General features: G+C 41.3%; 1 protein-coding gene across 1 annotated transcript in view; it reads right to left on the bottom strand.

The window, feature by feature from the left end:
- The window catches only part of PAPSS2 (3'-phosphoadenosine 5'-phosphosulfate synthase 2), a 78822-nt gene that overhangs the window by 5713 nt on the left and 57827 nt on the right, over positions 1-15282 (bottom strand). The window contains 4 exon segments of the mRNA XM_075935081.1: positions 1333-1468; positions 3822-4027; positions 5050-5079; positions 13281-13392. Of these exon segments, the coding sequence (XP_075791196.1) occupies positions 1333-1468; positions 3822-4027; positions 5050-5079; positions 13281-13392 (484 nt within the window).

Here is a 15282-nt window from a genome sequence, read left to right as displayed (position 1 = left end):
CACCTTGTATTTAGGTATGTGTACACTGCAATTAAAAACCCGCAGCTGGCTCATGCCAATGGACACAGGCACATAGGGTTTGGACAAAGGGAATGTTTCAACTGTGGTATAGGTATCTGGGCTCAGGCTGCCGTCCAGGTTCTAGGACCATGTGGGGTGGGAGGGTGAGTCAGCTGGCCCAGATCAGCCCAGGCTGTGTAACTGCTCTATGGACATACCCTCTGAGTACCTTTCTCAGATCTTAAGAAGAACTCTGTACAGCTGAATAACTTGTCTCTTTCGCCAACAGAAGTTGGTCCAATAAAGATATCGCCTCATCCATCTGGCCTCTCTAACGTTGGTGAAGCTTTCCAGGCACTAACATAGTGGTGTTTTGATATAGCAACTCTCTTCACCTGCCAAGAAAGTGCTGTCTTGTGGGTGCCATAGGTTCCATTCTCTCATCCTTCTTATTTGGGAAGAGAACAATCCCAGTGGCAGGAAGAAAACAGCATTAGACAGTTCGGCACAAACAACAAACAATTCTATGACAGGCCTGTGATTTATAGTGACACTTCATCTATATAGCACTAATACACTCAAATTATTATTTAGTGTTACTAAGAATATTTTCTATCTACACTATGATGAGAAAACAGCCAATCCTTGAAGATGTTTATTATTAGATGCAGAAATTTAGAAGAGATAACTAAACCAAGTCTTATTTTTACATCTCCAGTAGGAATTCATTTGGGGCTGATAATAAAGAGAACTATTAGCTATTCACATACTTTTTGATCAACCTCAGTGAAATAATTCAATTCAAGAAGTCTGTGAAATTTCTAATTTTCTCTTTATGCATGTGCAACAGGAACAACTCTATTAGAACCTTCTTCAGGACCTGACTGGTGCCGAATCAGGGAGTTGGCCAAACCATAGGAGGTCAATATTGTCTAGTAGCATTACCAACACTTCCACTGCTTACTAGGCTCTTATTAGAAGACATGTAGGGGTAAATTACAGCTAAATAGTAGCACAGAACACTAAGAGTCAGGACAGGTGGCTATAAACAAATTTTATGGGACCATGGGAAACTTAGTCACGTCCATGATAAGTGGATATCCAGCTAACTAAAATCATGCCAGACCATGGATGTTGCTGGAGCAGAGAGTGCTGGACTAGAAAGGTTCAATCTGAAGTTTGCATGCTGAAAATTAACTAGCAAGAAATTATCTAGCTTCAGCTCCATTGTATCAAAATTAGGATTTTTTTGCTAAAGAGAATAAGGATAATTAGGCACTATCCCAGCTGAGATTGTGAAGAGGGTATAATATCACAAAGTCATTGGCTCACCAGCATTCATTTCTTTAAACTTCTGTCTGAGCTCCAGTGGTGTCAAGCGGTATTGGTCCAGCCCATCATTCCATTTTATTCTCTCTAGCACAAGAAGATCACCACCAGCCAACCAATTCCCACTTTCCATCACCATCTACAAATCATATATATATATATATATATACACATACACACACACACACATATTAGTCATTGGATTTCTGCTAAATACTAAAACTTTTGTATTTATTTTATCTTTCAGTAAACTCCTACACAGTGCAACTGCCAGTGACTTACTGCATGGCTGCATCTAACCTAAGAATTTATCTCCTTGCAGGGTTAGAGGAAAGCTTGTCAGGTCATCTAAGTTAGTTTCATGTGCTGAGGTAGAACCAAGTTTACTTAGACCATCCCTGAGAACTGATTGTCTAACCTGCTCTTAAAAATCTCCAGAATTATTGGGATTCACTACCTGCCTTAGAAGCTTAGTTCAGTACTTAACTGTCTATATAATTAGAAAACTTTTCCTAATATCTAAATCTAAATCTTCCTTACTGCAGATTAAGTTCATTACAATTTGTCCTACCATCAGTTTTTTCCATCTCCACTGAATATGCCCTCTTTATAACAACTCTAAACATATTAAAAACTTGCTAGCAGTCTCCACTCCCCCCACCCCCTTTCTCTGGCCCTACCTGAAGGCTTCTTTTCTCAAGACTAAACATGTCCAGTTCTTTTAACCTTTCCTCAAAGGTCATGTTTTCTACATCTTTTATACTTTTGTTGCTTTTCTCTGAACTTTCTCCAGTTTGTCTACGTAGTTCTTAAAGTTTGGTGCCCAGAACTGGATACTGTAATGCATCTGAGGCCTCACCAAGGCTTCACAGAGAAGTACAATTACTGCCTGTGCCTTACGTATACATTCCTGTTAACAGATCCCTGAATATTAGCCTTTTTTTTTACCATTGCATCGTATTGTTGGCTCACATTCAATTTCTAATACCCTATAACTCCCAGATCTTTTTCAGCAGTACTATTGCCTAGTTATAGTTAGTTATTTACCATTTTGTAGTTAGAGCTTTGATTTTTTTCCTTCCTAAGTGAAGTACTTTGCCCACGTCTTTCCTGAGGCCTGCTCTACACTAGGAAATTAGGTCAGTATAACTACATTGTTCAGGGGCATGAAAAATCCACAACCCTGAGCAATGCAGTTAAACCAATCTAATCCTCAATTTAGACAGTGCTAAGTTGATGGGAGAATTTCCCCATCATCCTAGCTACTGCCTCTCAGGGAAGTGGATTGCCCCTACCCCAACAGGAGAACCCCTCCTGTCAGAGTAGGCAGCATCTTCACTGAAGCTCTTCAGTGGTACAGAAGTAGTGAGTGGTACAGGTGTGCTGCTGTAATGTTTTAAGTATAGACTAAATTACATCTTCTTGATTTCAGACTAATTTGTCAAGATTGTTTTGAATTCTAATTCTGTTCTCCAAAGTACTTGCAACCCTCCTAGCTTGGTGTAATCTGTGGATTTAATACTATATTTTTTGCTTTATTACTCAAACTATTAATGGAAATACTGAATAGTACCAACAGCAAGACAGACTCCTCAGGGACAATACTAGATAGATCTCGTTGTCACAGCAAATCATTGATAACTACTTTTTACTTATAGTCTTTCAATCAGTTATTGCTCACTTTATAATAATTTCAGATTGACCACATTCCTCTAAATTTGCTCACGAGAATGTCATGTGGGACTTTGTCAAAAGCCTTGCTAAAATCAAAATATATGACATTTTTGAAGATAGACAGTCAAACTTGAGTTTTCATTTTAAGCAAACATATACTAATAAAATTATTATTTATATTTTAGTACAGAAGAGGTGAGTAAAGAAAAAATAAAAAAAACCTTCTATAATCAGTAAAAAGAAATAGAAAACACTATTCAAAATTCATTTTAATAATATTTTGTTTCATGCCTCTATCAGTTATTCCAGCTCTGAGCCATTGATTTGTAGTGGTAGAATGCTGAGTGGCATAACAGAGAAAACCAAACCACTGATTCATGGAAATATAAGGAGCTGAAGTATTAGATAAATGTGATCATGTTTAAGCTAAAAAAAACACCTGTACTTATATAGGTAATGAGCTTTTGTAGAAAACATCCCAGCTTTTTTTGCACTGTTCTATTCTTACCCTTACCCCAGGCATCTGATTGAGTTCCATAAGCTTGATGGCATAAACTGCTCTCTCTCATTAATCAATAAACATGAGGTTCAAGGACTATTTACAAAGCAAAAAAACAATGCTCCCTTCAATCCTAATGAAATCTTTTCCAATGAATGGTCCCTTGCATTTTACTTTGAGAGAGTACAAAAACACAATGTTTAGTGCTAATGGGAAATGTACTATTCCCTGCTCTCTACCCAAGGCCTTTACAGGTTTTCTTAGTTTTTAATTCCTCAAGACTTATTATTGCAAATAGGGAAATTACTAACACACTTACTTTGACATGTGGGTGCTTCTCACAAGTCGTCCCCCAAACGCGCGCACAGCGCTCCTCCTTCCTGTGTTCATAGAACTCTGGATTTCTGAGGATTGCTATCCTTTGGCCATTATAATCAAGTGCAAATGCAATGCAGCCCTCCAACCGTTTCTTATCTTCCGTAGCAACAGGGAGCACAATGGGAATGCTCAGGTTAATAACGCCATCTAAGATGAGAGCACCACAATATTTTAATATACTTAAAAGGGCTAATTCATTATACATACACACATGCACAGATAAATGGCTCTTTGGAAAATGTCTTGAAAGAGGAAGTCCTAACCGATGACTGTACGAATGATCAAAGACACTCGAACAACTGGTCTAATGACCTCATTCAATTAACCACATGGCAATACTGATTTTACTCTGAGGTTTTCCCACCCCCTGTTTTTGCTTGGAAATAGACCTAGTATTTCCTTATAAGAATTAACATTCATAAGAAAGAATCATTAAACAATTTAGCAGTTGTAACTGTGAAGTGATTATTTGGCCATCTTACACAAATTATTTCATTCTGGTTTGACAAATAAGATAAAACTCATGCCATATAGAATTTTTGAGATCTTTCTAAATACTTTGCTGATTTAGCATCCTGGAGATTTTCATCTAATGATTTTAATACTATGTAGATTTTGCCATGTTTTATTTTATTTTTTTATAAAATGTTTATCATTCATCTATGTAGCCATTTTAAATTAGCTTCATGCACAATCAGATACTAAGATGTAGTCATGTGTGATCCAACAGGTAAATTTCCTTTTGTTTAAATCTCTCTGACTGAAACTTGCTTTCACAAATTATTCAGAAGTGTGTTTAAAAAATCAAAAGTGCACCCCCATATCAGGTCTATTTATTTCAACCAATACTCAAAGTAAAACATTGAATAATTTCTTAAATAAATCAATTTGGGTTATTGTATTCCAGCTTTAATTACAACACACACAACAACAGTCACTTATGGTATATGCAAATACAACTTGCAAAGTTATATGATTAGAATTCTCATGGACCCAGTTAATAGTGTATTGGAAGTCTGATATTATGTATAGCCGGTTGGATCATAAACAACTTGGTGCCAGTTCCAGTAATCTAATTTAGACTTTATTTTTCTATGGCATTTTATATAATTTATATTAAAATGTCTGATTGTATTTCCATACTATCTGGAAAATAATTAAATACATACCAACCAGAGCTATACCAACTATACCCTTTCCTAGAGGAATAAAAAAATAATTAATACCTATGTTTTTTACTTCCCCAAAAATAATGTTCAGGAACTAAATTATTCTGAAACTTCAAACATAATTGTTGCATAATTTTAGTTATATTTTCTTGCACTCTCAAGACTATTTTTTTCCTTTTTTGCTATCAACATAAGTCTTGCTCTGAACAATTCAGTGCTATATATTTAATTCGCTACCTGTTGTCATAACACATTGTATTTCTTCCCCAAAATGTCAAATGTGTATAGCTTCTCCATAATTAAAATCTTCAAAAATATATACATAACATGTAACACAATCCAAGTTCTGTGTGCTGACAGCATGCATTCAAAAGTAAGGATGTCAACATGTAGTCAAGTACAAGATTAATCAATAATCCTAGGTTTATCAGTTAATCTTATCAACTATATGCAATCTCCCCCCCCCCATAACGGAGGCAGCAAGGGGGGGAGCTGGTGTTGTGTGGGGAACTGGCTTTTAAACCGACTCCCCATGAGCACAGGATCTTTGTAATCATCTGCTCCCTCCACCCTAGCACTGTTGCCGCTCATAGACAGGCAGCAGCATGGAGGGTGAAGGAGGCAGGCAGAAGCTGATATACGCAGTAAACCAGCTTTCAAGCCAGTTCCCTGCATGTATTGGCTCACACGAGCCTCTTTCCACACACACACACACCCAGTGCTGCTGCCTCTGATACAGAGGCAGCAGCACAGTGGGAGGCGGGGGGACAGGCAGGAGCCAATACATGTGGGGAGCTAGCTTTTAAGTTGGTTCTTTTTGTGTGCTGACCCCCCATCCCGATGCTGCCTCTATCAGAGGCAGCAGTGGGTGAGGAGGGTAGGGGAGGCTGCTGTTTAGCAGCCTCTGTCCATGGCAGGCCCAAGCTCACCACAGAGAGAGGCTGCTTTCTGGGATGCAGGTGCAGCCTCTGTCCACGGGGAGTTTGGCCCCCCTGCAGACAGAGGCTGCTGTCACCCCACACTGCTACCTCTGATACACAGGCAGCTGTGTAGAGTGGCAGGGGGCTCCCCAGGACTGGGACTGGAAGTACACTGGCTGCCGGCCCCATCCTCAGCGGCTACTGAATAGTTGTGTAACCAATAATATTTTGTGTGGTTACACAACTATTCAATAATCACTATCTAACATCCCTACTCAAAATCATTCATTAGTAGAACTGAAAGAAAATTGGAGGCGGTTGGTTCTGCATAAAACAAACATTTTGAGCTGGAAACTTGTTTTTTCAACAAAAACTCTGTTTTCCGCAGAAAGCAGACACTTGTCACAAAGAAATTCATGTTGTTGAAACCTCAAATTTCTGACCAAGTTTTCAAGCTGTCCAAATAGTGTTATTTTTTGACTGTCCCAATAATTTTGGAACACACGACATCTCATCTTTAAAGGGGAGAACAGCATCATGCAATAAATCTGTGTGGCACTGATTTCATTTACATATCTTATGTACTAACCGAACCATTTGAAGGTAAGTTCCATGACATTTTCTACATATCCCAATTACTAGAATGTAAATATGTGATTTATTACTGAAAATTTATGGGACTCAAAATGTATTGCTGTTAGTAAAACCTGGTAACAGGAACTTGGACATGTCAGTGCCAATGCTTTTACTGCTCACTTTATTCTGACTGCATCCTTTCGAGCCATAACCAGCTTTTGATCAGTTCCAGGCTACGGGTTCAAACTCCATGCTAATAAGACAGACTGATTTTCCCACTTTTTTTGTCTCAGAGGGGTAGCCATGTTAGTCTGTAACTTTAAAAGCAATGAATAGTCCTGTAGACCTTGGAGACTAACAAAAATATATATAATCATGAGCTTTCATGGGCAAAACCCACTTCTACAAATGAACTTGAATCTTTATTTTTTTAAATCTAGTCCCAAATTGTTGGTTAGGAACATATAATGGTGACCACTGCCTCTGCACCCAACCACTTTGCATCATTAAATACAACCATTAATAAAGAAATAAGGGCTTTGCAAGGAAAGAAAATCAGAGAATCTGACTTCCTGCTATCAAAATTTTAGTCAAAAGCCAGAGCAACAGATACACAACGACCATCAAACTCAGACCAACCAGGACAGCAGATACCATTGGCATGGGATCTGAAAATACCTTTGCTGCCTGTTTTGGAGAGGTTAATGCACATAATGCAAAAACCAAGAGCTGCAATAGGTGGGTCCCAAGCCAGTTAGGATCTCTACACAAAACAACAGTATGAACAGCAAAACAAAACAGGCATTCAGTACAAGCAACTAAGCATTAGTGCTAGAAACCCACAATGGGACTTACCACGCAAGAGGTGAGCTACTGCATTTGAACCTAATGATGTTTCATGTGGAACAACAAAACAGTAGTTCAACTTGGATGCTACAGGGGTCTGGATTATTGTGGCAAGGTCCAGAGGGAAAGATTTACAGCTATCAGCAGTTGTAAATGGCCCTTGTGGCTACCAAAGTCACCAGGAAATCCAAAGCAAGGATTATGGCAATGTGATCTTTAGACTGCAAACTGTATTGACTACACCATATGCCCTATTCTCAGCTTCATCACTTTTGTTTCACAAAGCCGACCATAAATATTGATGAAATCATATTAGCTTGTCAGGCACTGGGATCATCAGAAAGACTAAAGTTGTGGGTTTGATTAACAGGAAGCATAGTTTTGGGTCACCTGCATATTTGTGATGCTGCAGATCAAAACGTTTGTGGTAGGTACACACAGCACAGGAGTGGTGACAATGCAGGACTCCACATATGGAATCTTTCACAGTAGAAGAGTCACTATTAATTAGCAGCCTTTCTGTCAGGGTCTGATGTTTCATTCCCTATTTATTTTGAAAAGTACCTTATTCTGCAACTCATCTCAGTCAGTGAAAGTGAGTTAATGAGGGTGTTAGATTTGGGACTCAGGGTACGTCTACACTACAGCGCTAGTTCGAACTAACTTAGTTCGAATTAGTTAATTCGAACTAAGCTAGTTCGAACTAACGCATCTAGAACTAAAAACTAGTTCGAACTAGCGTTTTGCTAGTTCGAACTAGTAAGTCCACATTGAGTGGACTCTGAACAGGGCTTAATGATGGCCGGAAGCAGTGCCGGCAGGGCATAAAAGGAGGACTTAGAGCATGGAGATACTGTCTCAGGCTAGCCGAGGGCTGCGCTTAAAGGGTCCCGACCCCCACCCCGGACACACAGTTCTAAGGGGTGCCCCGCTTGCAAAGAAGTTCTGGCTTGGAGTGCCCTGAGTGCCCACACTGGGCACATCACACCACTCGGCCATCAGCCCGGCTGCACTTGCCGCAGGCTGCCATCTGGGGAGAGGGAGTAATTGGGGGGCTGCAGGAGAGCTTCCACCCCCAGAAGCCCGCAGAGCCAGCCCAGTCCTCCCCATCGGGGGCTCGTACCCCATTCCTCCCTCACCTCCTTCCACTTGCCCTTCCCTAGCCCCCCTTCTTCTTGATGTACAAAATAAAGATAACGTTTCTTCCAACATTGACTCTGTCTTTATTGAAAAAAACTGGGGGAGACTGGGAAAAGGAGGTGGGAGAGGGGAAGAGAAAGGCTGGGAGAGGGGAGGGCAACTAACATGATCAGGGGTTGGGAACAGGTCCCAGATGAAGAGAGGCTACAGAGACTGGGACTGTTCAGCTTAGAAAAGAGGAGACGGAGGGGGGACAGGATAGAGGTCTGTAAAAGCAGGGGTTGGGTGGAGAGGGTGCATTCAGAAAAGTTCTTCCTGAGTTCCCATAAAGAAGGACTAGAGGACACCAAAGGAAAGGAATGGGTAGCAGGCTTGAAACTAGTAAGAGAAAGTTGTTCTTGACAAAGCAAATAGTTAACCTGTGGAACTCCTTGCTGCAGGAGGCTGTGAAGGCTAGAACTAGAACAGAGTTTAAAGGGAAGTGAGATCAAGTCATGGAGGTTGGGTCCATGGAGTCCTATTAGCCAGAGGGTAGGAGTGGTGTCCCTGCCCAAAGTTTGTGGAAGGCTGGAGAGGGATGGCACGAGACAAATGGCTTGGTCATTGTCTTCGGTCCATCCCCTCCAGGGTCCCTAGGGTTGGCCGCTGTGGGCAGACAGGCTACTGGGCTAGATGGACCTTTGGTCTGACCCAGGACGGCCATTGTAAGCTCAGGGCTCAGTGTCGGGGGTCTCAGTGGACCCCCTTGATTTTCATTCACACCTGGTCCTGGGTGGCCAGGCTGGCAGCTCTCCTGCCCTAGACGGCCACTTTCCTGTGCCTAGTGCGGAGATCGTGGACGAGGTCCACGATGTCCGCACTAGCCCAGGAAGGTGCCCGCCTCTTGCGGTCCAGGGCAAGCTCCCGGGAGCCGCCAGCCTGGTCCCGGCAAGAGGGGGTGGGCTGGGGGGCATCGGGTGGGTGGCTCTGTGCCGTGCCAGGTGCAGGGTCTGCTAGCTGGGTGCTGGCAGGCTTGCACCTGGCACGGGCACCGTAGCCAGCCCGTGCCCCTTTAAGGGGTCCGGGGCCGGGAGGGGGGCATAGAGTTTCCCTGGTGTTGGCCAGAGTGGCCACCAGGGAAACCTGGGGAGGGCTAGCCTCCCACTAGTTCGAACTAAAGGGCTACACAGCCCTTAGTTCGAACTAGCTAGTTCGAACTAGGCGTTAGTCCTCGTAAAATGAGGTTTACCTAGTTCGAACTAAGCGCTCCGCTAGTTCGATTCAAATTCGAACTAGCGGAGCGCTAGTGTAGCGCATAGGAAAGTTAGTTCGAACTAACGTCTGTTAGTTCGAACTAACTTTCTAGTGTAGACATACCCTCAGAGAGGAAAGATCAGATTCACTATTTCCAGCCATTCTCTCAAGCTTCCAAAAGCAAGTACAGGCAGTCCCCGGGTTACATGGATCCGACTTACATCGGATCCCTACTTACAAACGGGATGAGGCAACCCCGCACTAGCTGCTTCCCCCCAGCAGACCAGGGAGACGCGAAGCTAGCACCGCTCCAGCAGACCAGGGAGACGCGGAGCGGCTTTTCTCAGCAGACACCTCAGCTTGAGAATAAAGGACTAATATGTACCAGTTCCGATTTACATACAAATTCAACTTAAGAACAAACCTACAGTTCCTATCTTGTATGTAACCCGGGGACTGCCTGTAATAGAATCATAAAAGATGAGGGTTGGAAGAGGCCTCAGGAGGTCATGTAGGACCTAACTAAATCAGTCCAGCCAGGGCTTTGTCAAGCCTGTCCTTAAAAAACCCAAGGATGGAAATTCCATCACCTCCCTAGGCAACCCATTCTAGTGCTTCACCAGCCTCTTAGTGAAATAGTTCTCCCTAATATCCAACCTAGACCTTCCCCATTGCAACTTGAGACCATTTCTCCTTGTTTTGTCATCTGCCATCACTGAAAATAGCCTGGCTCCATCCTCTTTGGAACCCTCCCTCCTTTCAGGTAGTTGAAGGCTGCTATCAAGTCCACCCTCAAGTCTTCTCTTCTGAAGACTAAATAAGCCAAGTTCCCTCAGCCTCTGCTCATAAGTCATGCATCCCAGACCCTTAATATATTTTGTTGCCCTGTGCTGGATTCTCCAATTTGTCCACATCCTTTCTGTAGTGGGGGCGGGGGAGCGGGCTCAAAACAGGACACAAGGCTCCAAATATGGCGTCACCAGTTCCGAATAGAAGGGAATAATCATTTCCCCCGAGGTGCAAACCAACCTTTCATCCAGATCATTAATGAAGATGTTGAATAAAACCGGCCCCAGGACTGACCCTTGGACATTTTGCTTGATAGTGGCTGCCAACTAGACAACAAGTTATAAATCATTACCCTTCGAGCCTGACGGTCCAGCCAGCTTTCTATCCACCTTATAGTTCATGCAATCCATATTTCTTTAACTTGCTAGCAATAATACTGTGGGAGACCGTATCAAAACCCTTTTTAAAATCAAGGTATATCAAATCTACTGCTTTCCCCATATCCACAGAGACAATTATCTCATCATAAAAGGCAATAGGTCAGTCAGACATGACTTGTCCTTGGTAAATCCACGTTGACTATTCCCTGATCACCGTCCTCTCCTCCAAGTGTTTCAAAATGGATTCCTTGAGGACCCGCTCCACGATTTTTTCAGGGACTGAGGTGAGGCTGACCAGTCTGTAGTTTCCCAGATTCTCTTCCTTCCTCTTTTTAAAGATGAGAATTGTATTTGCCTTTTTCCAGTTGTTTGGATCCTCCCCTGATTGCCATGAGTTTTCAAGAATAATAGGCAATAGTTTTGCAATCACATCAGCCATCTCTCTCAGCACCCTCAGACGCATTAGATCCAGCCCCATGGACTAGTGTATGTCCAGCTTTTCTAAACAGTACTCAACCTGTTCTTCTACCACTGTGGGCTGCTCACCTCCTTCCTAGACAGTGCCGCCTACTGCAGCTGGTTGTGGTGATGGCAAGTGGGTGCTGACATTTTCTGAGAAGACCAAGGCAAAAAAAGCTTTGAGTACTTCAGCTATTTCCACATGCTTTGTCACTAGGTTGCCTTCTCTATTTAGTAAGGGCATGTCTACACAGCAGGGCTAAACTCAAAATGAGCTATGCAACTCGAGCTGTGCTAATTGCATAGCTTAAGTCAAAATAGCTTATTTCGACTTTTGGTGCTGTCTAGAAAGCAGTTATTTAGAGATAAAGCACTCTTCCCCTCATTTCCCTTACTCTGCATACAATGAGGGTTACAGGAGTCAGAGTAAGCAGTTTTCCTGCTCAACATTATTTTGACATTATGTCGAAATAACTGCTTGTGTGTAAATATTCTGAAATAACACTGCTGTGTAGACATAGCCTAAGAGTCCTACACATTCTTTGACCTTCTTCTTGTTGCTAACATACCTATAAAAACCCTTCACATCCCTTGCTAAGTGCAACTCCAACTACGCTTTGGCCTTCCTGATTACACCCCTGCATGCTTGAGCAATATTTTACACTCCTCTCTAGACATCTGTCCATGTTTTCATTTCTTGTAAGCTTCCTTTTTGTGTTTAAACTCCCTTAAGATTTGTCTGTTAAGCCAAGCTGGTTGTTTGCTATATTTGTTTTTCTTTCTTCACATTGGGATGGTTTGTTCCTGAACCCTCAATAAGACTTCTTTACAATATAGTCACCTCTCCTTCCCCCCTCATTTTAGCTTCCCAGGGGATCCTGCCCACCAGTTCCCTGAAGGAGTATGCTTTTCTGAAGTCCAGGGTCCATACTGCGTTGCTCTCCTTTCTTCCCTTTATAAGAATCTTGACCCCAACCATCTCATGGTCTCTGTTGCCCAGGTTGCCATCTACTATTTCTACCAATTCCTTGTATGGGAGCAGCAGGTCAAGAAGAGCACGAGACCTAGTTGTTCCTCCAGAACTTTTCCCAGAAAGTTGTCCCCAACACTCTCAAAAACCTTCTTGTCAATAAAACTTTATGGTCAACTATGTCAACAACTGCTAAAAGATCTAACAAAATCAACATGGACATTTTAACTGCATGTATGGTTAGGTTACTAAACCCACATCTAAAATCAAGGATTGATCCGTCTACTATTTCCAGACTAGACCAATATATAACTCTAGTTCCTTCACTACAATCCCTTTGATTACCTTTTCCAAAAATGAGGAAGATTAGCCATTCAGAACATTGCTAATGAGAGCTGAAATTTCAGGTCTCTGCTTATACTTTTAAGCAAGAAGACATAAAAATATAATCTGAAAACATATACAGGTTTCTCTTCTCCATGTACACGTCTTGTTTCCTACTGGGATTACAAACACAATCTGTCAATCTCCTTAGACATTAGCCTTGATAATGCATTTATATTTAATTCCAGTACGACTGAGCAGGAAAAGTTTACACAATGGTATTCAAATATTTGAACTGCTAGTTAATAATGAATGTCAGTGTATGTGGCACTGAGGGCCATTCCATTATAAAATAGACTATCAGCTTTTATACTCTTTCATGTAGTTAAATGAACCCACTTGCCATCACCATTGTTCTTTATAGAGCTGTTTGCTCAGGTGCCACATTCATCAAGAGAGGAATTAAACATTCAGTGTAAATTAGTCTTTGGTATATAATTGACAATTATCATATTTAATTTAAACTTTTCACACAATTTTTAAGGCTGTTTGGAAGTTTAAAAAAAATTATATATCAGGCGCATGAAATCATACCATCTCTCAGGGTGCTAAAATGGATAACTTGCAAATATTGTGTCTCTCGCATAAATCCTTTCAGTGGCGTTGCCCAGCCTTCACTCAGGACTTGGACCCACTGTAGATCCAACTGAAAAAAGGAACCAGATATTATTTGTATTACCAGATAATACTTCAAAGATAGAACTGAAGGATAAATAAATCTAAGAACAGTCTTGTGGATTATGTACTTAATAAATACGTTTATTTAATATAGTACATTTATAAACACATCATTCTGAAAGATTCCCAAATTGTTTTTTCCCCCTTTTTAAGATTGTTAAGCAGGGATCTTCACCTCCCGTGCATCTCTACATAATAATTTGCTTCAGTGATGTTAACACTTGCTCCTGTACTTCATGAGAAGTCACAAAAGGAATGGGTGCCATTTTGCAGAGACAAAATGTGTCCAATATAAGAAACCAGGCTGAGCCCAGATGAACATTTTGACCACAATATTTATTTAAATGTCATGATGCACAAAGGCCATAGCAAAAATACAGCAAGTTATATGGTATGATAATGGCTATACACAAATATCTGTCCATTTTGTAAATTCTTTAAAACAATCTCAGTTCCATTTCAATACAAAAAAATTGTAATCCCAATATCTATTAGGGTACGTCTAAACTACATGACTCCGTCGACGGAGTCATGTAGATTTGTTGTTTTGGCAAAGGTAAATGAAGCCGCGATTTAAATGATCGCGGCTTCATTTTACATTTACATGGCTGCCGCGCTGAGCCGAGAAACAGCTGATCAGCTGTTTGTCCGCTCAGCGCGCTACTCTGGACACTCCCCTGCCGACATCAAAGCCCTTTGTCGGCAGCCCGGTAAACCTCGTCCCACGAGGAATAACGGAGCTGCCGACAAAGGGCTTTGATGTCGGCAGGGGAGCGTCCAGACTAGCACGCTGAGCAGACAAACAGCTGATAAGCTGTTTGTCGGCTCAGCGCGGCAGCCATGTAAATGTAAATGATTTACAGCCATGTAAATGTAAATCATTTAAATCGCGGCTTCATTTACCTTTGCCTATGTGTCTAATTTACATGCCTCTGACGACAGAGGCATGTAGTCTAGACACAGCCTTAGAGATAATCAATTTTTCAATTTTATTTGAAAGACAAATTGGCTAAAAATAATACTAACAGAGTGATTTTTAAATGTTTAGATCATGAAATATATGCTGTTGTTTGAAAATCTTATTGTGTAAGTTTAACTGTGTTTTACTGCAATTATGTGATATAGTATAAAATTATATTTCTATACATAATACATGTATCTCTGGAAATTTTTACAGTATTTAGAAGATAAAAGTTACCATAAGAATCAGTTCTATAACTTTAATTTGAATAAACAGACTAAGTCTGGATTTCAGAGTCTTCAATTTCATTTAACAAGCTGTTATAATGTCAGGAGCAAGGCATCTAAATACTAATGATGCTACTTTAGTGGTACAGGATTTATCAATATTGAAAAGAAAATATAACAAGTGGGAAAATATTGCGTAGACCAGGGGTTCCCAAATTTTTTGACACAGGGACCAGTAAATCCATTCATGAGCTTTCGGAGGACCGGTAACATCCATTTGCATATTTGCATATCATTAAGCAAAAGAGGAATACGCAAATATGTTGGTTTTGGTCCTCCCAAAGTCCCCACGGCCAGCTATAGCAAAGCTTTTGATATGGCAACCCACAATATTCTTACCAGCAAGTTAAGGGAATATGGATTGGATAAATGGACTGTAAGATGGATAGAAAGCTGGCTAGACCAGGGTTTCCCAAACTTTTACTTTAGTTGGAACGTGTGTGTTTTTTCCAGTATTTTTTTTGCAGCCCAAAAATATAAAATCACATAAAAAAAAGAAACTGAATAAATTTTCATTATTTCACTCGCTGCATCCTCCTCCCAACCCGGGCCAGGGTTTGGGGAACCCAAAACCGCACGGGCACGCCAGGAGGCGGGAGAAGGAGCTGAT

Source organism: Pelodiscus sinensis, chromosome 8 (assembly GCF_049634645.1).
Source record: "Pelodiscus sinensis isolate JC-2024 chromosome 8, ASM4963464v1, whole genome shotgun sequence".
Classification (NCBI taxonomy): domain Eukaryota; kingdom Metazoa; phylum Chordata; order Testudines; family Trionychidae; genus Pelodiscus; species Pelodiscus sinensis.
This window is presented reverse-complemented; position numbering and strand designations above follow the sequence as displayed.